The 24,823-nt window shown below is 41.4% G+C and overlaps 1 protein-coding gene across 5 annotated transcripts in view; it reads left to right on the top strand.

Moving 5' to 3' along the window:
- The first annotated feature begins 418 nt into the window (after positions 1-418).
- The window catches only part of LOC309711548 (Golgi apparatus protein 1-like), a 39,540-nt gene continuing 15,135 nt past the window's right edge, over positions 419-24,823 (top strand). For all 5 annotated transcript variants that reach the window (XR_014278007.1, XM_082541938.1, XM_082541937.1 and 2 more), the window contains exons 1-12: positions 419-800; positions 13,571-13,600; positions 13,990-14,076; positions 16,299-16,514; positions 18,791-18,994; positions 19,921-19,992; positions 20,230-20,416; positions 20,760-20,974; positions 21,163-21,284; positions 21,478-21,579; positions 22,150-22,303; positions 24,249-24,473. Coding sequence is in view for 4 of the 5 variants with exons in the window: in XM_082541938.1 (XP_082398064.1) it covers positions 468-800; positions 13,571-13,600; positions 13,990-14,076; positions 16,299-16,514; positions 18,791-18,994; positions 19,921-19,992; positions 20,230-20,416; positions 20,760-20,974; positions 21,163-21,284; positions 21,478-21,579; positions 22,150-22,303; positions 24,249-24,473 (1,947 nt within the window). In the remaining variant the exon portion in view is untranslated. The remainder of the gene's footprint in view (positions 801-13,570; positions 13,601-13,989; positions 14,077-16,298; positions 16,515-18,790; positions 18,995-19,920; positions 19,993-20,229; positions 20,417-20,759; positions 20,975-21,162; positions 21,285-21,477; positions 21,580-22,149; positions 22,304-24,248; positions 24,474-24,823) is intronic.

Here is a 24,823-nt window from a genome sequence, read left to right as displayed (position 1 = left end):
AAATCAAATAAGTTATTGTGAGCTTAACAAATGCAGCAGTCTTGTGACTGAAAGGTCTTTAATCATAACATACTTCCAGGCAGAGGAAACATGACCAAATGTGCAGCTTTAATCCGGACTGGGAGGTGTAAACAGATCTCACCAATTAAACTGGAACAGTAGTAACTGAACTGCTCTGAACCACACTGTATGATGTTTAGACATCAAGTTTACACGCAGTGTTCACAGGTTTTAATTTAACTAATTAACTTTATAAAAGATTAAACTTTACACTAAACTAATATCATAAAGAATGCCAGGAAGAGACATTTCCATGGCTGGATGACTCACAGCATGAACACACGAGGACTTATTAAATATTTATGAACTATTCACTAGAAGAAAACAATCTGTCTGGAACTTTATCCTCAGTGCCCATATTTCCGACAGCTCCTGAAAGCAGCAGCAGGCTGACTGGCTCTGTGAAGATGGCGGACTGCATACGTGTTCCTCTGCTCCTGCTCTTGATGTGCATCTTTTTGTTTGTACATCCGATTCAAGCTCAAAACAAAGCTATTTCCAAACTTATTGCCGGTGTCGATAAAATGCAGAACCCAGTTGGAGGTCCGGGGCTCGCGGCGGGGAACCCTGGAGTCGATGAGAGGAACCAAGGCGCCGGGGCCTCGCTGTCTCGGAGGCGCTCTACCGGCTGGAAGTTGGCTGAGGAGGCGGTGTGCAGAGACGACCTGACCCGGCTTTGCCCCAAACACTCCTGGAACAATAACCTGGCGGTGTTGGAGTGTCTCCAGGACAGGAAAGAGGTATATTCGCGGGAATGGTAGCTTTAATCCCGGAGAAAGAGGCAGGGTGTGCCTGCAGAACGAGCTAAAGCTAGCTGCTAGCAACCAGACAACGTCACGCCAAACGCCAGGCAAAATTACAGCAATTTATGATTTTTTGTATCGTTTTTAATGTAACACCCAGTGCATGAGAGGACTCAAAACATTTTCATAGTCGTTGAAGTTTAGTTTTCAATTCGGCGTGCTACAGTGCCAGGAATGCAAGGAACTGTGTCTCAACCGAATGCTTCAAATTGGAAAAGTGAGACGTGGATAAGAAAAAAAGAAACTGGTTACCATTTAAATAAAAGTTGGACTATTAACAGGCCGAATTTATCTGAATATATTACCGACTCAGATTAACTATAAACTTGGATCAGAGTACCTATAGGGATTTAATATTGGGCTAAAACTGGTGGATTGTTGGTGCTCTACGGAGTAGTTAAAACACCACGTATGTTTCGGATTAGCTAGCGGTTAAATGTCAAATTATCAAAGAAAAATGCTCCTTTGCTGGTATAACAGTCCGCAGAAACCCAGCGGCACTCTGGCGTGGACAGATGGGTAACCGAGTAACTTTTTAAACCGAGTGACTTTACATTAAAGCTGTTAACTGTTCGGCAGCAGTTGTCGCTAGCTCTGGTAGCCTTGGCGAAATGCTAACCCAGATAACGTTACCAAACCTGCTGCTGGGTGATTTTAAGCTTTTTTTACTTTTAATTTCAGACCCCGATGGTGATTGATAGGGGTGTTGTCCACCTAGTGTGCGGTTGTTATGTGTTAAAGATTGATGTGAGACAGACTGAAGTGTTAGGACTTATTTTGTCTGATGGTTTCCCCCCTGGGGAAGGCTGTTGGTGGCCTCTCTGTGCAGCCCCGTTATTCTCTGTGGTTTTGGGGGTTGTGAGTGTTGACTTGGCGCTGTTAAAGATACCTTTTGTAATTACCCCCTGGAAATGTGATTTCAGCTTTGACCACAAGAGGCAGCGTTTTATGTTGGGATGTTCTTAGATGTGCACCAATCTAAGAATAAACTTTTTTTGTTTTTTTGTTGTTGTTTTTTTTACAGTAAAAGTCATTTAAATCTAACCTTGTACTCTTGCAGTAGCAGAGGAAGCTTGTGCTGAAAAGGAACCCAAAAATGCTTTACAGTACAGTGAGATATTAAATTGTGATGTTATCTTTAGTTCTAATAGAAATAAAAGTATATGTATTTTTATATATGTGTGAAGATAACAAATGAAGATAACAAAACGGTTAATAAAACTCTGTAAGAAAGGTTTTCTTTTAGATTATCACAGTGGCTGGAATTATGTACATCTGATGACTTTAATGACTGGCCTGGTTAAACAGGGAAGGTACCTGGTTTGACTAGCTGCACTGATGTCTAATCAGAGCAACACATTGACATTATGGATAGACGGTAGGATGATAGTTTTAGTAAAATTAGGATAAATAATAAATCTCCTCATCTTTGGTCTTTGAGAAAATGTGGGCATCTTACCACAGCTGTTTATGTCCTGCAAATAAATCCCTCTTTCATTCTCAGGAAGCTGTATGCCTTTATAAAACAATATGTAGAAAAAAAGTAATGAGCTTTTTAACTTTATAATGCATTTTCACTTTCCAGGCAGTTGTTGGCTCTGGTTGTACATAATTTAAAGCATTTTACAAAAGGGGCATAAGAACTATTCGTTACAGTGGACATTACGAGGCCCTAATTTGCGAACCTATTCACCTATGAAATTAACTTAACTGGAGATCTACCAATACATTCTTTTCATCCATCCATCCATTCGCTTCCGCTTATCCTTTTCAGGGTCGCGGGGGCGCTGGAGCCCATCTCAGCTGTCATAGGGCGAAAGGCGGGGTACACCCTGGACAGGTCGCCAGTCTGTCGCAGGGCTAACACATAGGGACAGACAACCATTCACACCTAGTGGCAATTTGAATTATCCAATTAACCTATCCCCACAAGCTGCATGTCTTTGGACGGTGGGAGGAAGCCGGAGTACCCGGAGAGAACCCACGCAAACACGGGGAGAACATGCAAACTCCACACAGAAAGACCCCGGCCTGATGGTGGAATTGAACTCAGGACCTTCTTGCTGTGACGCAACAGTGCTAACCACCGTGCCACCGTGCTGCCCCACATTCTTTTCAAGTCCAGTTAAAAATATGGATATCTTGCCTTTGTGTACCTTGTCATACTGAGTACCAGACACCCTTCAGAGGAAACTCATTTCAGCTGCTTGTGTCCTCTGTCTCATCCTTTTAGTCTTTACCCACAGCTCGTGGCTGTAAAGAGTAGGAAGATAATCAGTAAATCCAGAGCTTTGCCTTCACAAAGATATTTGTTCCTCTGCATGGAGCCTGACTGTGTACACCACTGTAAAAAATGAAGCATCTGAGAATACACATTTATTTTTATTAGTAAATGGTAGAGCTGGGCGATAGAACGATAACGATATGTATCACGATATAACTTTTACTCGATAGAGAAATTAAGCTATCGCGATAGACCTCGCCGCTCTTGTCCTCTTAAAAAAAAAAAAAGGTCAGCCAATCCAAATCAAGTAGCGCAGAGCCGAACCAATCACAGCCGCAGCGTCACGTCGCGTGACTTGTTACGTACAGCACAAGTGCCAAGCCGCACGTGTTTGTTTGGGAAGCAGCCAGCGCATAATGGAGGAAATGAGTGTGCCGACTAGAAAAATCAACAGAGCGTGACTGAAGAGAAAACAGATGATGGTTCCAATGCCGGAGAGATTGTCGAACGGAAGAGCCAAAGAAGTTCCGTAGTGTGAAGGTATTTCGGCTATTTCAAGTCTGACAAAAAACAGAGTAGCGTGCACTGTAAATTGTGCCGAAAGCAAGTCTGGAAATACAATAAACTGGTGCATGCGTCACACTGTGTGCCACGTTATTGTTTCGGTGAAATGAATTTCTACAATACTGTTAATTCTACTCTCTGCAGTGTTTAAATGCTTACATATACACACAGTTACTGTCCCTCCACACATACGACTCGGTTCTGCTTCTATGCCCCAGCTTTGTTTACTTTTTCCCACCGAGGCTTCTAGACTTCTGATTGGCCAACATTTCTGCACGGTTAGGAATCTAGCGCCACCTGCTGCTTTGGCATGTTCATAGCAGCGTTTTCCTTCATTTCTGCCTTTATGTGTGGACGGGATTATTTTTTAAAACGAAAACGGAAAATCTCCGTTTTCAAAAATACCCGTGTACGTGTGGACGTAGCCTCAGTCTCTGACTGGAAGCGCTAATTCGTCATTCGGCTTTTGTCAGACTAAAGTAACTGTTAAAACTGTTTGAAAAGCTCAGCTATACAACAAGGAGAGATTGAGAATTTCCTTTTAGTTCTCAGTTTATTTGATATTGACAAAAGTTAGTCAGTTTTGTCTGTTCTTCTGTAAAACAAACTAAGATTTATTTTTAGAATTAATACTTTGTTTCTAAGTGGAATTGACAATTTAGTCTGTTTCGTTTGTTCTATTTTGAAACTTAAACGCTTTAGCGGCTGCCTTTTGTGTAGTTTGCAATATTTGCCTTTATTTATCTGAAAAAGTCTCATGTTCCTTAAGTACATCTACCCTGTTGAACTTATTATGGGAAATAAATATTTAAATAAAAACAAGCTGCTGATTATTTCACATTTTACTTGTGAGCAACGGCACATTTAAATCTTACAAATATAGTTATTTGGCTTATATCGTGATAGATATCGTTATCGCCTGAAATGAAAAAAACATATCGTGATATGAAAAAATCTCATATCGCCCAGCTCTAGTAAATGGTAAATAGCACAGCTCTCAGGTCTCTTTTCAGCTCAGTGTGAGAGCCTCTCACTGTCCTTGTTTCCTTTCCTTGTATCCTCATGCATCGATCAGTGCATGAGCACATTCAGCATCTAATACTGAAAAGCGTGTTTGTGTGTGTTTGTCTTTTGGATAATGCCAAGCAAAGACCACAGTCCAAGCATCACTATTTCTTTATGTTACCACCCACATTTTGATTTCTGAAGGACATTAATGCAGAAACATTTACCTCACAAATATCACTTTTTTATCATTGCTGTCACAAATCCCTCCCCCAAATAATTAGATAATAAAAAAGTATAAAAATAACAACAACATAGAATTGATTTGAATCGACTGGTCTGTTGTCGTGATGCTCAGTCGATTCTTTTGAGCTGGGATCAGATTGATGTCAGATATAAATAAATGTTGGATCGGTTAAATATTCAGTGAGGGGGAGATTTCAGGCCGGAGGAGGTAAGAGGTGGAGAAGGCTGAACTGTGGATGAAGGAGAGTGGCCGTAGGTCTGATGCAATTGGAGGCAGAGGTCGGACGGCTCGACGAACATGAAATGTGTTGGAGCTGTGTGGTCAGTTTGAAAATGTAGGTGCTGCCCTGTTCAGTCTGTTCGTCCTTCTTTATTTTAGTGCAGCTGAAGCAACATCCTAATTAAACTTTCCCTAATACTCAACTTCTGTAATAATGAAGTTATTTACAGTTGGGTCTGTAATTTTGGGCACATTTGACACATTTTTCGTAAAACAAGCAATCAAAATGTGATTATATTCTGATTATATATTATATTGAACGTTTTACAGTCTCTAATGAGTCTGAATCATTTATAAAACTCATAAAACCTCTAAAATTGCCTCTTAAATGTTCATTATTTTTAGAAATCTTACTGGTTATCATAAAAATTATATGCACATTAAAAATATCTTTAATAAATGAGATCTTTAGCTTTGCTGCCAGTGGTGCAGCAGATGGTTTAAACGTAATCAGGTTGATGTAGTTGAACTTGTGGTGGCTTCAGATTGATTTGGGAGACTGTTAGCACTGAGTCACGTTCATGGTCGCTTTTATTCATCTTCATCCAGATGTGTTCCAGAGAGAGTTGTTTTAAGGAATGTGTACTTCAGCTGCTTTGTTTAAGCTCATTCGACAGCTCCTTATGAGAGACCTGTTGGTGTGGCAGCTTCTGGCTGCTCGCTCTCTCAGTTAAGCTCATTAGCTGTTTGTCTTCAGCAGATCTGCAGCAGACAGAGGCCTCTCTCTGTATGCCACAACAGCAGCTTAGAGCAGCTAAGACGGGTCCTCTCGCTGTGCCCATTATCTGCTTACTCACAATCACAAGACTGCGCCCTCTCGGCTGGTAAAAGTCATCCTGAAATCCTTTGTTTGTAGCCTGCTTATGAAAAATGTAGGGCAGTGAGCTGCTTATAGGTAGATTTTTAAGTGGACAGGATTTGGGAGGTGGTAAAAAATGAATTTATGAAGGCGTTTTAATATTGAGTGTCAGTACAGATGGCCTGCATTCACCCAGAAGGCTGTGGTATTGTTGTCTTCTTGTTACTCATGTTCATCTACTGTTAAGGCCATTTACATGTAAAAATGTTCCAGTTCTAGCTTCTCTAAAGGGCTGCTTTTCACTGCAAATAATCTCTTTTGGGGTTTTAGACCCTGGGCATGAATTACCACATCACCAGGTTAGTAATTGTTTGTGGTCATTTTTCAAGAAAAAAATGTGAAAAATTCAGAGTTGAACCTTTTACTCCTGTTTATCTTTTGGCTTTTGACTCTTTTCTGACAGAACAAAATGTCAGATTGCTCCTCGTTTCGAAATAATAAAAGTTATGGATAGCACTTTCTTAACGTTTTCAGACAGAAATTTAAAAGTATGTTAAGAAATACCAGAAATTTTAAAACGTGTTTAAAAAAAAATAAGTAAAAAGAGAAGAGATGAGAACGACACGAGAAGTGAGGAAGGAATGAAAACGAGCCCTCGCTGTTCTAAATGGCGGCAGGTTGATGATATTTTCTGTCTCGGCGCCATCTGCAGCGATTTCCGGAGGATTTTATTTAATTTGCATCAAGACCTTTCCATTCCTTTTTAATGTCACTGAGAACAGTGTTTAAGGTCATGACTTAAATTAATGTGATAGATGAAACAGTTTGTGTTTGTAGTGGGTGGAAAAAGACAAACTCGCACAGTCAGAGGATTAGACGCTTGTTTGATCTCAGCTGAAGTCTTTTGTTTTGTTTGCTCTGACTTCCTGTGAATGTTAATACCCATCTTTGCTTGGAATAATTTCTTTGTGCATCTGGACCAGCTGATTGGTTCTTCACTTCTTCTGTTTTGGAGTGGGTGGGGGTTGTTTTTGTCAAATTAATGCTCAGAACTCAATCTGTGGGCTAAGACAGTTTATGGAGGTTTACTTGTGTAGAAAATGTTATTTTTAGGCCTAAATTTCCCCACTGTTGCTGTACAGGATGTTTGATTCACTGTAAAATATGAAGCTTGTTGGGCCTTACATGTTTACTACTGCAGTATTTTTGCAGTTTAACAGGGAAAAGGGAGAAAATCATTAAGTGATTGACCTAAGATTCAGAGATTAAAAAAGTAAGCATTAAGACATAAAATACTGCAGGCTTTGGGGCATTAACACAGTACTATCATGAAAAATCAGTGAGTGCTACCCGTCCCCCTTGGAATCAGAAGCAAAATGCAAAATTTTACCTTCACAGTATTTGGTGCTGTTTATTTGTTTCTATCATGTTTGAACACTCATAGCTTCATAAGGACAGGAGGTATCTACATGAGATTTTCAGGGCTGAAAAACAAATTTAATCTCTTTAAAATCCGCAAACAAATCAGTTTTGGTTCAGCACAGTTTGTGCTGTAAATATGACCCTCTTTGGTCAGCTGGGATATTGTGATAGACTTTGGGTTTCCCAGTCATTTCTTGCAGGGATATTTTTGTCCCGTTCTCACTCCGCTGAGCGGACAAAGCAAATGACAGGAGGGGAAGTCGGCCTCCCGAACCCTCAGTGAGTCTCAGTTCTGCTGTTTTCACGCTATGAGATGAACGCAGTCAGAACGAGCTTTTTTGGGGGCGGTGACAGCGGTGGAGAGGGGTTCTGATATCTTGCCTCTCTACGCCCACTCTGCATGCCCTGTAGCCTGCCCACATCATGTGTATAAGGCCCAGCTGGCACTCTGCAGGTGTGAGAGTGAGATTGAGAGCTGCTTTTAGACTCGGTGCATTTTTGTGTCTCCGTCCTGCCCACTGTCAGGGCTGCTGCTGGTGGTTGTGGTTTTGTGTACGTGGTGCAGAGGGAGTCCAGAGGGCGGAGGCCCCAGAGAGCGAAGGCTCTGCTCCGGCCTGTCCGCTGAGCCTCGTCTTGTTCCTCCGCCCAGCTCCATAATTACTAATTGGCACATTAAGGCTGCAGGAGCTGTGTTTACAACTGGAGTGCTGTGTTTGATGAGTTGGCAAAGATCAGAAGCTCCACAGAATCCAATCAGTCCATTTTTGAATTTATTAATTAAAAAACTAAAATTATTGTCAGGATTAGATGTTATTAGCAGTGATGCAAACACTGTGCTACAGAGCTGTCCACTTTCCTATCCTCACATCAGAGAGCAGTTTTTGTTTCTTTCCATAAAATCTAATTTATAGAACTGTAACAATATTTCCCCCTTTAATAATCTGTGAACCATTCATCTTCCATACTGACATATCATTTAAACAACGGTAAAACACTTGTGTCTTTAACCCGGCTGTGGTGGCACAACACAAGCAAATAAAGCAGTGATACCTCAGCATCTCTGAAACTGAATTACCGCCTCTGTGCAGCTACTTTAATCTGATCTTTGATTATCCTAAACAAAGCGTGCAGGTATTTACTTTGTGTGAACACTACGTTATAAATACTGAGAAGGTACTCAACTGGCAGATAAAACAACGTCGTCAGCTTGACATCAAAGTTAGAGCCAGTGCTCCTCCATATTAAAGCTGGGGTCTGACTCGGGTATCTCCCAGGTGTATTTCTGGCATATTCTACTGAGAGGAGGCTCCAGGGTGGATCCAGGGCATGCTGGTTAGATTACATCTCTTGCCTGGTTTGGGAACACCTTGTCCTCCACCTAGAATAGCTGGAGATAAATAGCTGAGGTAGCTGTGGGTGTGTCTGCATGGACCTGGATATGCAGCCGAAGATGAAAATGTCGATTTAATATCAATAAGTAGAAAAATGCTGAATATTGGCCCCAATAATTGGCCTAACAGTACCACTAGCTTTATCTGATTTAGATATCCATTTACTTCCAGGGTTTTATAATGCAGCACAAATAAAAAGCAGACTAATGGAATAAAGTTCACCGATGTTCTTGGAGCTGGTCTGTAATTGGACCTGTCGGATAAATAAAGCAGCGATACCTCAGCATCTCTGAAACTGAATTACCGCCTCTGTGCAGCGACTTTAATGTGATCTTTGATTATCCCAAACAAAGCGGGCAGGTTTTACTTTGTGTGGATATTTTGTTCCTCAGCCAAGAAGGAGGAAAAAGGTTGCTAAGAAACATCATCCGGTGTTTCTGCGACGCTACTTTCAGGTTCAGCATTGACATTTGTCTAAAAATGATATTTCCTACTGTTGTGTTCACACCAACAGTGATAATATCTTTATGAATGCACGCGTGCATGTGTAGGCAGCGAGCACTCTGCTTGTTATCAGAAGCTTTGCGGTTTCCTACTGTTGTCTGCATTAGGATGTCATATTTAAGTAGACGTGATGAATGTTGGTGTTTATGAGGGAGCACGCCTCTGCCACATGCTTTATGACAAATATAATTGAGCGACGAGGCTGCGCAGTTTATTTAAAATCAAAATTTAAAGAAAAGGATGACTTTGTGCTCTTGTTTCGTCGTTTACTTTTGGATTTCCTTTACAGCTGTATGGTTTTGCTTAGCCCCGCCCCCCTCCCATCAGCTACGGTGGGTTTATTTCAGCTCAAGACAACATGACAGGAAGAGAGAACGATATGTGTTTAGTGTAAGCAGCTAATGTGGCCAACAATAACATCTGTTGGCTTCTCTTCTACTTTCTGTGGTCACATGAATGACATTTTAATGCAACCAGATTCACAATAAAGCCATTCTCACTTTGTGTGTTTCTTATCCAACAACAGTGCTTAGCATGAAATAATGGCAGTCACCTCCTGTCAACACTAGAATGACTATTTGGATAAAAAGTTTGAAGTCACATGAGGCTAAAGTTTCCTGTTCTTTAAGCAGTGTTTATGAATACTTCTCCAGGCTTCTTAAAGGACATCCAAAGCTTTTTTTTTTTTTTTTTTTTTTGGATGCTGGCTTTTGTTCTGTTCTCTGTCAAAATGATCCCACACAGTGCTTTAATATTGTTGAGGTCCAGGCTCTGGGAAGGCCAATCCATGACTGTTCCACTTTGCAATTTTATCCAGGTATACTCCATTGACAGTGTGTTTGGGATCATTGTGATGTTTAAAAATGTAGCTGTGACCAATCGCAAGCGTTCCTGATGGTATTGCTTAGAGTCTGCATCGTGTTTTATAGATGGCTGTAAACCGGGGGTGGCCAACTCCAGGCCTCAAGGGTCGGTGTCCTGCAGGTTTTAGATGTGTCCTCGAAATAAATGCAAAAGAACCAAGTTTTGTGTAAATACTGTGGTGTTATTCTGGCTTTTGGAATATAATTTAGAAAACTAATTGTTCAACAGTTATGGCTGAAGCATGACAAAGGAAATTTTAATAGGTGCAATTTCCTGTTTTTTAAAGCTCCTCACTGTGTGATGAGGTGTCAGTGTGTGAAATTGGAGGTAGTGGTAACGCACACATCAGTCACACTCCTGGCCCAAATACTCTCCGACTGCCTGTTTGGTCTAGACAAAAACAAGAGTGCACATCCTCTGCAGATAGCCATTTTAAAAATGTGAGAGAAGAAGCTAAAGCTTTAAAGTGGTTGTTTGCACTGGTTAATCTTTAACTGGCCAATAAAAATCCACCACACACAGCTTACAGGATGCAGTTCCTTGTTTGCTCAGGCTGACTGTTTCGATCTGTTTGCTTTTCTTCTTGGTTGGCTCATGTCCACTGAAGGGTTTCGTTTGTAACACTTCCTCCTGCTGCGCTTTCTTCACGCACAGCCTGCTTTTGCTGATTCTTGTTTTCTCTCAGGAGTGTATGCAAATGTGTTGAGTTTTAGTTAAACATTAATTTTTTCTTGTTTCCAGTAAACAGACTACTTTCCTCCCCTCCCCTGTTGTCTATATTTTAAGCTAAATAACTGAGAAGGTGTCAGAAATGGCCATGTCCCCCCTCCGGATTCTCCTTTTCTCTCACATGATGTCATTTTTCTCCTATCTTTTCCTCTCACCCGTTTCCAGTTATAGCTCAGCCTCACACCAGCTTCCCCAAGACAAAGGAGGAGAGCTGATTAAGTTTAATTTAGCTGCAGCTGTTAAATGGGAAGGCAGCTTTAGCAAATTGTTCACATTTGGCGAGCGGAGCCTTAAAGCTGGCAAACAAAAAGGCTGAACATCTCAAATATGTGAATGGGTGTGTCTGAGGAGTGAGAGGGTTTATTTACTCTGGTGTTAGATCACAGTTGTAATGCGTGTTCAGCGAGTCTGCAAACTCAGAGATGGATTCGTGGAACAATCGGGATTTAGGTCAGCTGCATGTGAACAGTTTGGCTTTTTGAAGCGATCAGATCCTGAGATAAAGCTGCGCAGATGTCCACATGACTCACATTTTGTTCTGCAACAGTGTGATGGGATACTTAGCTGTTCACTCCACCTTTGGACTGAGCGTGTGCAAATGAGGGTTTTTTTTCCTGTAGGCTAGAAATGGAGGGGGAAAAGTGGAAAAACAAAAGTCCAGCAGTGTTTGATGTGGCGTCAGGCTGTCCAACTCCCTCCAGGTTTCTCCACCCAGCTTTGTACTGCTGTATGTTGACACACTCAACTTTCCAACAAAGCACTGATGGTCAGGAAGTGGGAGAAATATTGAAGTCTTAAGGGCTCAAAAAAGAAGGCAGCTGGACTGCTTCAGGGTGACTTCACAAGACTGCCACGACCTGGATGACTGAGCAGCTCCAAAGACGAGAAATATTAAACTAAACTATTTTCTTTTCTTTCTAGTTTGGCAGCATTCATAACATATAGATAAATTAAACTCAGCTGCTTGTAAAGCTAATTTCTTGCGTGTGCTTTCACTATTATGATCTGACAACAAGAACTGTAAGCTCTTACATCGTTCTGTTGTGTCCAAAACAAAAATGGATATAGATTTAAAGAAAATCATGTACTCTCTGGGCAATATTTACTTTAATTTTGTATATATTCATTTTGCTTTCTTTTTTCCTTTAAAAACTTTAGTGCTGTAAAAATGAGAACAGTAGCATTTTGAGACTTTGATCTTGGTAATACTTTATTTAAAGATGGAGCAGGTTTTGGGTTTAACATGAAACAAAGGCAGATATGAAATGTAAAAGTGAGATCAGAGATCAGATGTGACATATTTGGATGCAAACTGTAATGTGATATTTGGTTTTGTCATATATCACAGTCATTTCCTAAATGCTGACAATACAACGGCAGTTTAACTCAAACCCTTTACGTGAACCGCACATCTCGGCAGAGGGGATTTTTCGGCCTGTGTTCAGACTGCAGTACGTTGTGAATGGTTTGCGTTACTGTGATACGCCGAGTATCCCCGAAAAGCTCATTTTCACTTCCTTCTGAAAACCAATTTAATTTTGTCTCTACCAGAGAGGGTAACAGAGGTACAGTCGTTTAAAAAGGGTTTGTGAAATGAGCCCGCTGACGGGTTCAAAAAAAAAAAAAAAAAAGGGTTAAGCATAGTTTTAAAGATAAGACATTTTGCGAAAGTTTGACCTTATTTGACCTTGAAGAAGAGGTCAGACGTCCAAAGTAATGTGGTATTTAGGATCGCCACATATCATTCCCTGTATCCCCAATCTGATTTACCAAAAAAATACAAAGTAGAAAAGTGGCATGTGTGGGCTTCTTTAAAACATGTATTTTAAGGGCAAACACTGTGATAAATGGCTAACAGCATGGCTGACAAGGCAGTAACCAGCGCGGTTTCACAGTCATTTTCCTCCTCACGAGACGAGCATTAACTCTGCGCTGGCGATAATGCTCATCTCAGCCGTCCGAAATGAGCCTCCAGAAAGCAGCGGGTGATGTCACCGTAGCCTCATCCATCTTTCCCCTCTCTGGGGACTGAACTCTGCGATGTGAGAGAGGGGGGGACATCGCTCTCACTTAGCTTTTTTTAATTGGTGTCAGTTTGTAGATGCTGCTTGTTTTTCTCGTCCTGCTGTTCTGCGTCAGTCTGGTTCCCATTTACAAACGGAGTCCTCCCAGTGCTCTTTAAAACTCAACGGTACTATCGTGTACCGTCTCCCCCTCCCCCTCTTCACACTGCACTGTTTTTGTGAAGAGCATTGTCACACCAGTGTGTAAAATACGTTGTAAAAAGAGCACACAAACACACTGGCAGTTTATTCCTAGCTGACTGTGGCTACCATGTGGTAAATGGTCAGAAAGTCTTTGGTCATCTGCAGAGCTGTTATTTCACAGACCCACACAGTGAGTTTTCCTCTGGTCGAGGGTGGGGGCAGGAAGTCGGGGGAGGGGTCATCTCGGGTCAAAGCAGAGCTGCAGGAAAATGCCTCGGTGACCGCACTGAAGCAAGAAGCTGAATGCCTGAACGCACCATCCCACAACACACAAGACTGCAGTGGATTATGGGATGTTATAGATTGCAAAATTTCAGTAATTAGGTGTCCTCTCTGTTTAGTCTCAAATATTCAGACCCAATAATTAAACTTTCTGAAGAAGCTAAACTTTTTTTTTCTCTTCCTCTTTCAGGACTCTGAAATCGCTACAGATTGCAACCATGTAAGTGTGTGTGGGTTTTTTTTTCTTCTCTCTCTACCCTCACACTCCACCTCCTAGCATGCACTATGATGTCTTATAATTTTATGACGCAATGATTTTCCACTAAAAGTATGCACAAGTTTTGTAATGATTCATATAAACAACCGATAGCCAACATCGGTACTACTGCTTCCCCCCCCCCCCCCCCCCCCCCCCCCCGCTATCCAGAAGTTTGTCTCATTAATGAATGTCTGTCACATTAAATAACAGAAAGACTTTATAATATAAAATGATTGACATGTTAAAATGTTGTTTTTATTTTTTATTTGTCCTGTTTTTCTTTCTTGGGTTTTTTCTCCACTCTGTCCTTATTGGTGTAATTGTCATACCTCGTATCTTCTCTCCCCCAGCTGCTGTGGAACTATAAGCTGAACCTGACCACAGACCCAAAGTTTGAGTCTGTAGCGGTGGAGGTCTGCAAGACGACCATCTCTGAGGTCAGTCGCTAAAAACAAATCTCTGCAGCTCAACTTGATGGTCTTCATTCAAGCCTCCAAACGATTAAAAGAACATCAGATAAACTGGCAAATTTAGAAGTTTTAAGACTGCTGTGATTTTGGAGTAGACTTTAAAATCAGGAACTAGAGCTGTCAGCACAATGTTAAGAAACTGCAGCCAGTTTTTATGTCCAAAATGTCGAAGAGATGTCAGAGGAATCGGGGCCGGGGCTGGTCGGTACTTATGTGTAATACTACAAGGTGGTGGAGTTAGTCAGTGTAACCTTTATTGACCAGTTAAGTCATTAACCCTTTAAAACCGGTCGGAGCGGGCACGCTCTGTTTTGTGTTACTATTTTTAAATCCTTGTAGAACTGGAACCACGTAAGCTAGCGCAATAATTTTTTTGCATATGAAACCGGAGGAGTTGTACTTACATCTTATGGCATCAGCTTGTCCTCGGTCACGGTTTCCTTCCACATATGGCTTTGCAAAAACTGCATAAAAAGCACTTGCAGCAACAAAAATATAATATTCCAGAAACACGCTTTGCCGATCCGATCAGCTGTTCATAACACTTCCTACGTTGGAATAGACGTCAGCGCGATCTATCGCATTTCCGCCATTACTTGCCAGAAACCGGAAGTGATGTCATTTTCGCGGAAAATGTAGGTTTTTTTTTTTTTTTAAACCTTCGGGGCATTATAAGCCTATACTGGTGTTTTTAAAAGGTATGTTTGACTTTATGCTTTTCTGAATAGTTTCTGGGATGTTTAGAACTCATATTGCACTGCTGGAAATAGTTTATTTTGATGCATATGCTGTTTTTTTTTTTTGCAAATTTGCATTATAATATTTATTTTCGTTTTTCCTGCAGTATATAAAAATTGGTGTATCTCAAAAATAAAACTATGAAGACCATCAAAGTAAATTTCCTGTTGTTGGAAACTATTTTGTGCAACTTTTTTGTATTTACAGTTTTGAGGGATAAACCTCTTAAATTTCTCTAACTAGAAATATATGGTAAAAAACCAAAAACGATTTTCAATTTTTTGTACTTTATTGCCCTTTTTTTGCACTTTATGTAGTTTCTATGGACTTAATGCATACATATTCTTAAAATTTGGGCTATAACGGTTGTATTGATGTATTGCAACTTGAAATGCTCCCACAAATGGCTCCACAGCATGTAAAAATATAAAGATAAGTTCTGGCAGACTTGGTTCTATGGTAGGTCTTAAAGGGTTAAAGCCGCTTTTCCAGATTAGTACCTACTCGGATCGGCAGGTTTTCACTTACAATTGAGTAACACGTAATGTGAGTGGTTGTCATGGCAACGCTGCCGAGCGTCCTATGACGTAATTAGTATGTGACACAAACGCTACAACATAAGTGGACGTTGACGATATCCCTGCTGCTCGGTCTGTGGCTTTCCGTCAGACTCGGGGAGCACGGTGTGTTGCCGGGTTTCAAAAATGGCAGTTTTGATTTTCGTGAACGAGGCGTCACTCGATGAGTTCAGCCAATCGGTGGACTCAAACGAAAGCAAATGTGTGAATCCTTTTTTTTTTTTTCTTCCTCCTTTCATCGTCTGCTCGTGTTCAATGCTTTCATTGCCATCGCAGTAGTTTTGTGTTTGTTGGTCTCTGTGCTTTGGGACAAAATCATAGATCATAAAATTTCAGCTGGTTCCTGATCTGGAAGTGATGGGCATGTTGGAAAATATGAGTGGTTAATTGGATTTTATTTATTTAGTTTTAATTAATGGCTGCAGAGGGACAAACACATTTTTCTGCCATTGAAAAGTTGTCACACAGCACTGAGGAAAAACTGCTTACAGATATTTCTTTTCAGTCCCGGTGGTTTTCCTATGGAAGGGCAAAATCTGTTCACGACCCTCACCAATGTAAACCTTTAGCATGAATTACAGTAAAAGGTCCAAATCTAGAAACGATTGGAGTGCAGTACCAGGTAGCACGAAGAAAAGCGCACAGATACAAATGGAGAACTTTTAAAAATGTATTAATTTTTTTCAATGAAAATCACAATTTCTAGATTTTTGTAGGAAAAAGGACATTGGTACATTCAAGTGTAAAAATAAAGCTGAGTTAATCAGAAGTGTTCAGACCTCGTTGTTCTGGACAGGTGACACGAGGTGCTTTTAAAGGCAGGTTTATGTTTCAGCTCTCACCGAAGTGTCGCCTTCGCTTTTCTCCATTCAGATTAAAGAATGTGCCGCGGAGGAGCTGGGGAAAGGTTACCTGGTTTCCTGCCTTGTAGATCACCGTGGCAACATCACCGACTACCAGTGCAACCAGTACATCACCAAGATGACCACCATTGTTTTCAGTGACTACCGGCTGATCTGCGGCTTCATGGGCAAGTGTCGCGATGACATCAACACGCTGAAATGTGGCAGCATCAGCACCGGAGAGAAGGTGAGGAGAAGGGATGTCGGACTTCAGAGAAAGAAGCTTGTTGTGTTTGACTAGTGCTGCTTGGTTATTGGTGGAGTAACATCTGTGTCGCTGACTCGTTGTTTTTGGCTCTTATTTACACTCATGTTGTTAGATGTATAAATAATGGGTTTGTATTCAGAACATTTGCTTGATTAGATAATTCTCTACTTTATTTTTCTTCTATTTTTTTTAGGAGATGGAGATGAGATTGTAGTCAGTAATGTTCTGCACATTGTTATATTGCCCATTAACTTGAGTCAATACCTACGAACCAATAATCTGCCATGTTTGTTGTTGTTTTTTTGGGGGGGGGCGGGGGGAAATCATGCATTTCATTTGTATGAGCTGTTAAAAATGAATGTTATTAGTTTTTAATGTTTATTTCAACTTGTTTTTTCAGTTTGTACCCAACAGGTGCTTGCTTAGGATACTAATGTGAACCTATATCGTGACAATTATTGAAAACATTCAATACAATACAAAAAAGTTAAAATATTGACGCGAGCTCTAGTCGCAGGTTCATATAAATCGAAGCCCTAACTGTTATAAATTTGGTTGAATTAGACAAGATCTTGCAGGAGAAACTATAGCTGGTTGTCAGGAATCTTATGTTGATGTGTCCAAAGAAACTGCAGCACCAAATGGACTGCTGCACACACCACAGTTGAAGTAGTTTGTGCTGAATGAGCGCTCCCAGATGCCTCAGGATGTGTTTCTGATGCTGGAGGGTGAATTTGTGGTGCACGACTTGATGAATGTTTCAAATGGAAATCTCACAGTTGTTGCAGGTTTACAGCAGAGGTTTAAAAATGGCGGCCTCTCTGGAGGTGTGTCGATGTGTCAGAGAAGATGACATGAGATCTAACTATGCCGTAGCTGTACATCGAAGATTGTTTATAGTGCTGCTCATATTCTTACTGACCTGCTGGATTTTGGTCGGAGAGCAGATAAAACTCAAAGTGGACTGAGCTCAAATGAGAGAAGAGGAGTTTGTAGCAGCTTGTCAGCGAGCAGAGCGAATCGATCTTCCACTGAACGTGTTTCCCTGCCGCAGAGCTCCATAAGCTCCTCAGACACACACTTATTATCACGTTGGCACGATTAGAGCTCAGAGAGGATGATTTATCTGTGGGCGGGAGTGCTTTTAGTTTCATTATCAGAAATTTGTCACAGTGGCTCTGAGTGGAAATCGGACAGACCATGTTGGCGCTTTAACTTCTCGCACACTGAAACGACACGAGGCAGGATTGTTTATGAACTGATTCTCAAAATGAGAAAATGTGTTATTAACTCAGCTTTAACTTGATGTTAAACTTTAAAATCAAGCTTCAGCTCTCTACTTTGTGAAATTAATCAGAAATTTGTCTTCCACCTGTTGTTAAAACTAGATGGTTGAGATGAAACGACTGTTTGCACTCTCCTAGATTCCTGAATATAAAAAGATAAAGCCCATCTGGACTCTTATCTAGTCCTTGATCTCACAGGCTTAAAAGACAAAGGAGGAAACAAAAACTGAGGAAAAGGAGCGCGCGCAGTAGCGAGTAAAGCCATTGTTTTATAGATGAGGTGTTTATGTGGATTTGGACGGGAAAGCAAACCCTGAGCCTCCTGAGCATTTAGCTGACAAAGAACAAATGTTTTCCAAGAGCAGAAGCACAAAAGGTCGCTGAAACTGTGTTTAATTTATTTATTTTCTGCAGCTGACCTCTGTATTTGGTGATATCTCACTATACGAAGCGGCCCGGCTTCTTGTAGATAGCTTGTTGATATCATTTCTTGGCTTATCTGTAGAACTGACAAAGGAGATGAGGTTGGTGTGTGTCATTGAGAACTGCATGACCCAATGTGCATGTTCTCTTTGACACATTACATAATAGATGGAATAAATAAAAATAAACTGGTGCTGTTCAATTCAGTTTACACCAACTCCAATCAACTTTGAATAAGTATAAAGGAGACGTTTCAAATGCACCAACTTGTTTTGACCACCCACCTTTCCCACTGACTGATATGAGCCTTTACCCACAATGCATTTCTTTAAGTTGCATTGTGAGTTTCTGTTCCTCACAGGCAGGAAACTGCTGCACTTGTAATAATTCATGATATTGGGGCACAAAGCTGGAAAAAGTGTAGATATCTGCTGGACTAATGAAGTAATAATGTTAAAATAGCTGCTGTCTGGAAACGAATCCTTGTCGTACCGGAGCTGAGCCACACCGGCAGTAGTAACTGTGGTACCTTTGCCCTCCTCACAGGACGTCCACTCTCAGGGCGAGGTGATTGCCTGTTTGGAAAAAGGTTTGGTTCGTGAAGTCGAGGACCAGGCGGGGGCGCACGTCATCAGGGAGGAATGTAAAAAGGCCATCATGAGAGTCGCCGAGCTCTCCTCCGACGACTTCCACCTGGACCGCTACCTCTACTTCTCCTGCAGAGACGACAGAGAACGCTTCTGTGAAAACGTAAGAATCCTTTATTCTAGAGCTCAGAGGATTCTTTTATTCAATTATTTTAAATTGATCAGTAATACTCTTAAATGTCACATTCTGGAAACACTTTCTAACGTTCTCTTCTCCCGATCTACCTTTTTTAAAATATTCTATATCCTATTTTTTAAAAAAAAACTGCTAAATTTGTATTATTTGTAAGCTGAAGTACCATCCAACTAGGGTCTTCTCAAATTAACGTCCCTTTGTTTCAAGATGAGCTAAAATGTGTTTCTCTGAATGTGCAGATTAGCCGAGACTATATGACGTTAGCACGAGAAGTTAACGATCAGAAAAATCCAGATGTTTTTATTTACTTTGAAAGTTAGAAGACAAACCTTTAAACCGTGAGGGAGAAATTACTTTGTGAACATTCAAATTAAAATGAACTAACAGTACCTGACAGTATCAACTACCCAACTACATTATTAAATATTATAATGGAAGACATTATTCATTTGTTACTCGCTCAAAAAAAAGTTCTTCAGTGGATCCAAAGTGATAAACTATAAAGAAAGATTGCGGTTTTCCCACGTTGGTTTCTTTTCACTGACTCCTGAACTGAATTGAAAGTTCACGTTAAAGACGTCATAGTTATCTCTGACTGCAGGCTCGTTTGTGGTTCCTGGGAGATTTAAAATTAGAATGTGAGGTAGAGCCTTCAGCTTTCAGGCCCGTGTGCTCCGAACCCAGCTCCCAGTTTGGATTCAGCTGCTCTACTTTTTAAGATTAACCTTCAGTCTTTCTGTTTTTTGGTAAAGCCTATAGTTGGTTAGTTAGTTGCTGCCTTCTGTGTCACATGGGATAAAGAAAAGTTGTAGTTGTTACCTAACATTAGTAAAGCACCTTAAAATGACTGAATTTGAAAGTTGATGAACTTTTTCCTTTTTTTTTTTTTCCAGACTCTGGCTGGGGAAGGAAGAGTTTACAAATGCCTCTTCAATCACAAGTTTGAGGATTCCATGTCTGAGAGGGTGAGTGCCATTTACTGTGTCCACATTTTATTTATAGAGATTTTTTTTCCTCTACAAAATACTTAAAATGAACCTTTTCCATCTCCTGGTGATGGGGAAAAAGTCTTATAGTGATGATGGTTACAGAACAATGAAGTGTACAAATTGTGATGGATACGGCCTTCCTGCAGATTAAAAATCAGACTCGTTGAGCATTCAGTTGTGTAATAAGTGTCTGTGTATGTTGTGTGTCATCAGTGCCGCGAGGCGCTGACCACCAGACAGAAACTGATTGCTCAGGACTACAAGGTCAGCTACTCGCTGGCCAAAGCCTGCAAGTCGGACCTGAGGAAGTACCACTGCAACGTGGACACCAGCATGCCCCGAGCGAGGGAAGCTCGCCTGTCCTACCTTCTGCTGTGTCTGGAGTCAGCCGTCCATCGAGGTGAGCAGACCTTTATCTGTCGCTCTTGGCTCCAGCAACTAATTAATGTCCCTTTTTGTTTGTGTGGCACTCAGAGGCCACTGAGAGCTCAATTACATGTCAGTCATTGCTCTGTTTCTCCACTACGAACCCGCTCCTGTTTATTTTGCTGAAGACTAGTCTGAGGCAGACAAAGTAAAACTGTCGAGTTTGTGTGAGGGTAGAAGGTTAGTTTCATTTAACCTCAGAAGTCAGTTTCCAGGTTGGTTCCTCGAGTTGTTTTTGTGAATTGTGTTTGAATATTTTGTGCTTAAACGAGATACCACAGCTACAGTGTGTGTGTGTGTGTGTGTGTGTTTTTCAGGTCGTGTGGTCAGCGGCGAGTGTCAGGGTGAGATGATGGATTACAGGCGGATGCTGATGGAGGATTTCTCTCTGAGTCCTGAGATCGTGCTGCACTGTCGCAGTGAGATTGAGAGTCACTGCTCCGGTCTGCACCGCAAAGGACGAACGCTGCACTGCCTAATGAGGGTCGGCCGAGGAGACATGGGCGCCATCGATCCCAGCTGTCAGAAGGCGGTGAGATGGCATTTATAATATTCACTGTATGGTTACAGAAACATTTACATAGATATCACTGTACAGATTTACCTGCATGAACACAACTGTTTGACCGTCCCACAGCCATATTCCTACATGTCCCAGAATGTCGTGTAATGTCTTGCGCTCACTTTTTGATTTTATTATGATATTTTTTCCGTCCACAGCTGCAAACGTTGATCCAGGAAGCCGACCCCGGGGCCGACTACCGCATCGATCGGGCGCTTAACGAGGCCTGTGAGTCCGTCATCCAGACCGCATGCAAACACATCCGCAGCGGCGACCCCATGTGAGTCCTTGTGGAGGGAGAGGGATCCAGCAAATAGAAATCCTAAAATTTGACACAGTAGAAAGTGCAATGATCCCACCTGCTGTATGATCATGTGGATAAAAACCTGAAGAAGAACCGACCGTTCAAGGTCTTATGGCTGCTGCGCCGTGTGGCTGAGATGTGAATGCGTTTGTGTTTCCTGATCCTGCAGGATCCTGTCGTGTCTCATGGAACATCTGTACACTGAGAAGATGGTGGAGGACTGCGAGCACAGACTGCTGGAGCTGCAGTACTTCATCGCCAGAGACTGGAAGTAAGTCCTGCCGACAGGCTGAAGAAAGTCTGTTTTCGACATTAATGAGGTTCAGATGATCATCTTCAATTTAGTATATCAGTTTATTGGTATTTGGTAATTGATCATTTTAGTTGTATTGCTTTTTAACAAGGCTGCTGTAAAAGTATTCTTGGTTAGTTGATTGCCTCCATTTAATACTGCGACCATAGATGGTATAAAAACACTTGTTAGTAAAGTGCTGATTGGAAGCCTTGAGAGTTTTGCTGTTGCCATCTGCTTTGAAGTGAAAGTTGACAAGTGAGGATCTGAAGTGAACCTGAACTTAGGGAGGCATTTAGACGGGGTGGTTTTTCTCATAGATGTCTGTGGGACTGGAAGGATTTTTACAACCACAAGCACCGCCCCCCTGGTGTTTTTTTTTTTTTGTGTTTTTTTTTTTTTTTTTTTTAAAGTAGGTTTAAGACAGTTCTGCATTGGTTTTACGTTTCAGAGCCAGGATCTTCATCTCTTTTATTCTGTCTGTGCTTTAGTCCCAAAGAGACAGCTGCAGGTATTAATCTGCCTGTTACATCCTGTGTCGCTGCTTAGGTTGGATCCGATCCTGTACAAGAAATGTCAGTCCGATGCATCCCGACTCTGCCACACTCACGGCTGGAATGAGACCAGCGAGTTGATGCCACCTGGTGCCATTTTCTCATGCCTGTACCGCCACGCCTACCGCTCTCTGGAGCAGGGACGAAGGGTGAGTCTCTGCCGTTGATTTAATCTAATGATTAAATGTGAAGGTTACAGCACTTGGAGATCTCCAAGTGCTGTTTTAGATTTGTTAATAGAACAGTTTGTTTCAGGAGAGGTAACTGTAAAGCACAAAAACCTGGCTTATAGGGCATTCATGCAGCCATAGGAGCTCTATTTACATTAGGAAAGTAGACTAATTTTATAAAGAGACTGTGCACTGTGGCTCAGTGAAGTGTTGCCTTAATTGTGTGACTGCTTACAGTATTGCAATTAGTACAGTGTACATTTTGTTTTCAAATGACCACTGCAGTTTTTTGGACTAATTTGGACATTTTTATGCCAAATAAGCGATTTACAGGGGGAACGTTTTGTATACTCTCAGTGGCTTGAAAGGCCTCTGAATTCAAATTAGTTAAAAAAGTGCATTTTTCTACAGTTTAGGCTTTTTAAATAAAAGGTCATTTAAATGTTCCTTGCTTTAAGTTTTCTGTGTCTGCACAGTTGTTTCTGTTTTTGTTCTCAAGGTTGTGACTTATCTGTAGGCTCAGCCTAAAAGTGCAGATACAGAAGTTAAACCCTTGTTTAGTCTGATGAATTTCTGCCAAATGTGAAAAATACTGGAAATGTTTGCAGTTTGAAGGAGGTGAAGACAGCTGTGACGAATTCAGATGAAGTGACTTTAATCTTTATTTAATATAAACACACAAAGTTGCTTTAAGCCTGAACTGACAACAACTTGCATGTGTGAAGAGGTAAATGTAAGGTGCCAAATATATACAGGAAGTCTCTGACCACAGAATGCTCTCGTAGTTCCCCAGTGGGGAGTCTGAAGCGGAAAACCATGGTTCGATGGTGAGTACCTCTTACTGCTGCTGATCTCATGATGCTGCTCACAGAATCGCATCTTGGATGATTACTGGTGGTTTGTAGAGGAGAAGTGATTGTGTTGGATAATTCCCACCCACTCTCAGTGCATGTGGGAGCTGGCTTTTAATTGCTGAAGTGAGCTGCTGAACCCTGAAGTGAAGAATCAATATGACAATCCACTTACGGAAAACTTGGTGATGCTGATGATTCAGCTGCAGCAAAATTAAGCCTTTGATTTAAACAAGCAGTGTAGGAAACGCTGGCTGTGTTTAAGGTGATACTCCACCCAAAATGTGTTTTTTCCAGTCCTGCTGAGGCTTGTAACAAGTTGTGTGAAATTAGTTAAACACCCTATGATGTTACAGAGAGAACCTTGCTAATCTAATTATCCTCTGTGTAGCATCTGGCAGTGGTGGGGAGGAAGAATTCCCTTTTGACAGGAAGAAACGTCCATGAAAACCAGGAAGTTGTAAAACGCTGCAGTACCTGGAATGTCCACTTGAGGCTTGAGTGTAGAGTCGGTCCCCATAGACTAAACATGTTGTAAACATGTTTACAGCCTGCTGCAAAAAATGTTTTGGCCTATATGGGAAGTTTCACACACCTTGAGCAGGTGTCTGTGCTCCAGCGGTCATTAATATCAATGCATTTTAGTAACCTGGGAATGTGCAGCTGCATTACAAGTACAGACTGGAGAAATACAGTGTGACAAAATCATTAATAGCTTTTTAAAGAGCTCAAAAATCGCAAAGACCTGTATACAGTGCAACGCTGATAATGAAGACTTGATTAGTAGAAAGGCAATGCTGCTCTCCGCCATTGTCGTCTTTGTTAATGAGAAATAAATGGCGAAAAACAAGTGCCACAAAAGTATTAACGTTTAATGTCAATATCACACTCACATTTTATCTGTTAATACTGAATTAAACGTACAAATCTAAAGGCTTTTGAGGATTAAATGTGAAGGACAGACACACTGAAAATCTTGGGTGGAGTATCATTTTACAGTGTCCGTGATTAACAGCAGCCGATACTTTGGTGGGTAATTTGATGACGATGTCGTCATCGTCGTCCTCCTGCAGCTCTCCCGGGACTGCAAGGTGGAGGTGCAGAGGATTCTCCACCAGAGGGCGCTGGATGTGAAGCTGGACCCTGAGCTGCAGAGGCGCTGCATGACTGACCTGGGAAAGTGGTGCAGCGAGAAAACGGACGCCGGGCAGGAGCTGGAGTGCCTGCAGGACCACCTGGACGACCTGGTTGCTGACTGCAAGGAGGTGGTGGGAAACCTGACCGAGCTGGAGTCAGAGGTTAGCTTGTCTCCGCACACTGCAGTTTCTTTAAAGCGTGCAACGTGCAAAACATTAGGCACAAACATGAGACAACTGATGTTTCCAAGGTTCCTTTGAGGCATTAAAGGTATTAAAATCAAAGGAAGTAAGGGCTTGAAATGAGTTTTGCATAAATTTTCTGTATGTAGTTAAAGATGATTAAGGATGATTAGAAAAAAGACTTGGCCCTTTTTTATAGGTGTTTACAAACCAGTTTCCAGTTGTCTGAAAAGTTGTATTATTTGCACTGAATTACTGGCAGGCAGCAGGTGGGGCATCAACCTGATAATTAACTTCTCAGTATAGTACGCAGACATTTGGACTGAAAT

Source organism: Aulonocara stuartgranti, assembly GCF_965226115.1.
Source record: "Aulonocara stuartgranti genome assembly, chromosome: 7".
NCBI lineage: Eukaryota > Metazoa > Chordata > Actinopteri > Cichliformes > Cichlidae > Aulonocara > Aulonocara stuartgranti.
This window is presented reverse-complemented; position numbering and strand designations above follow the sequence as displayed.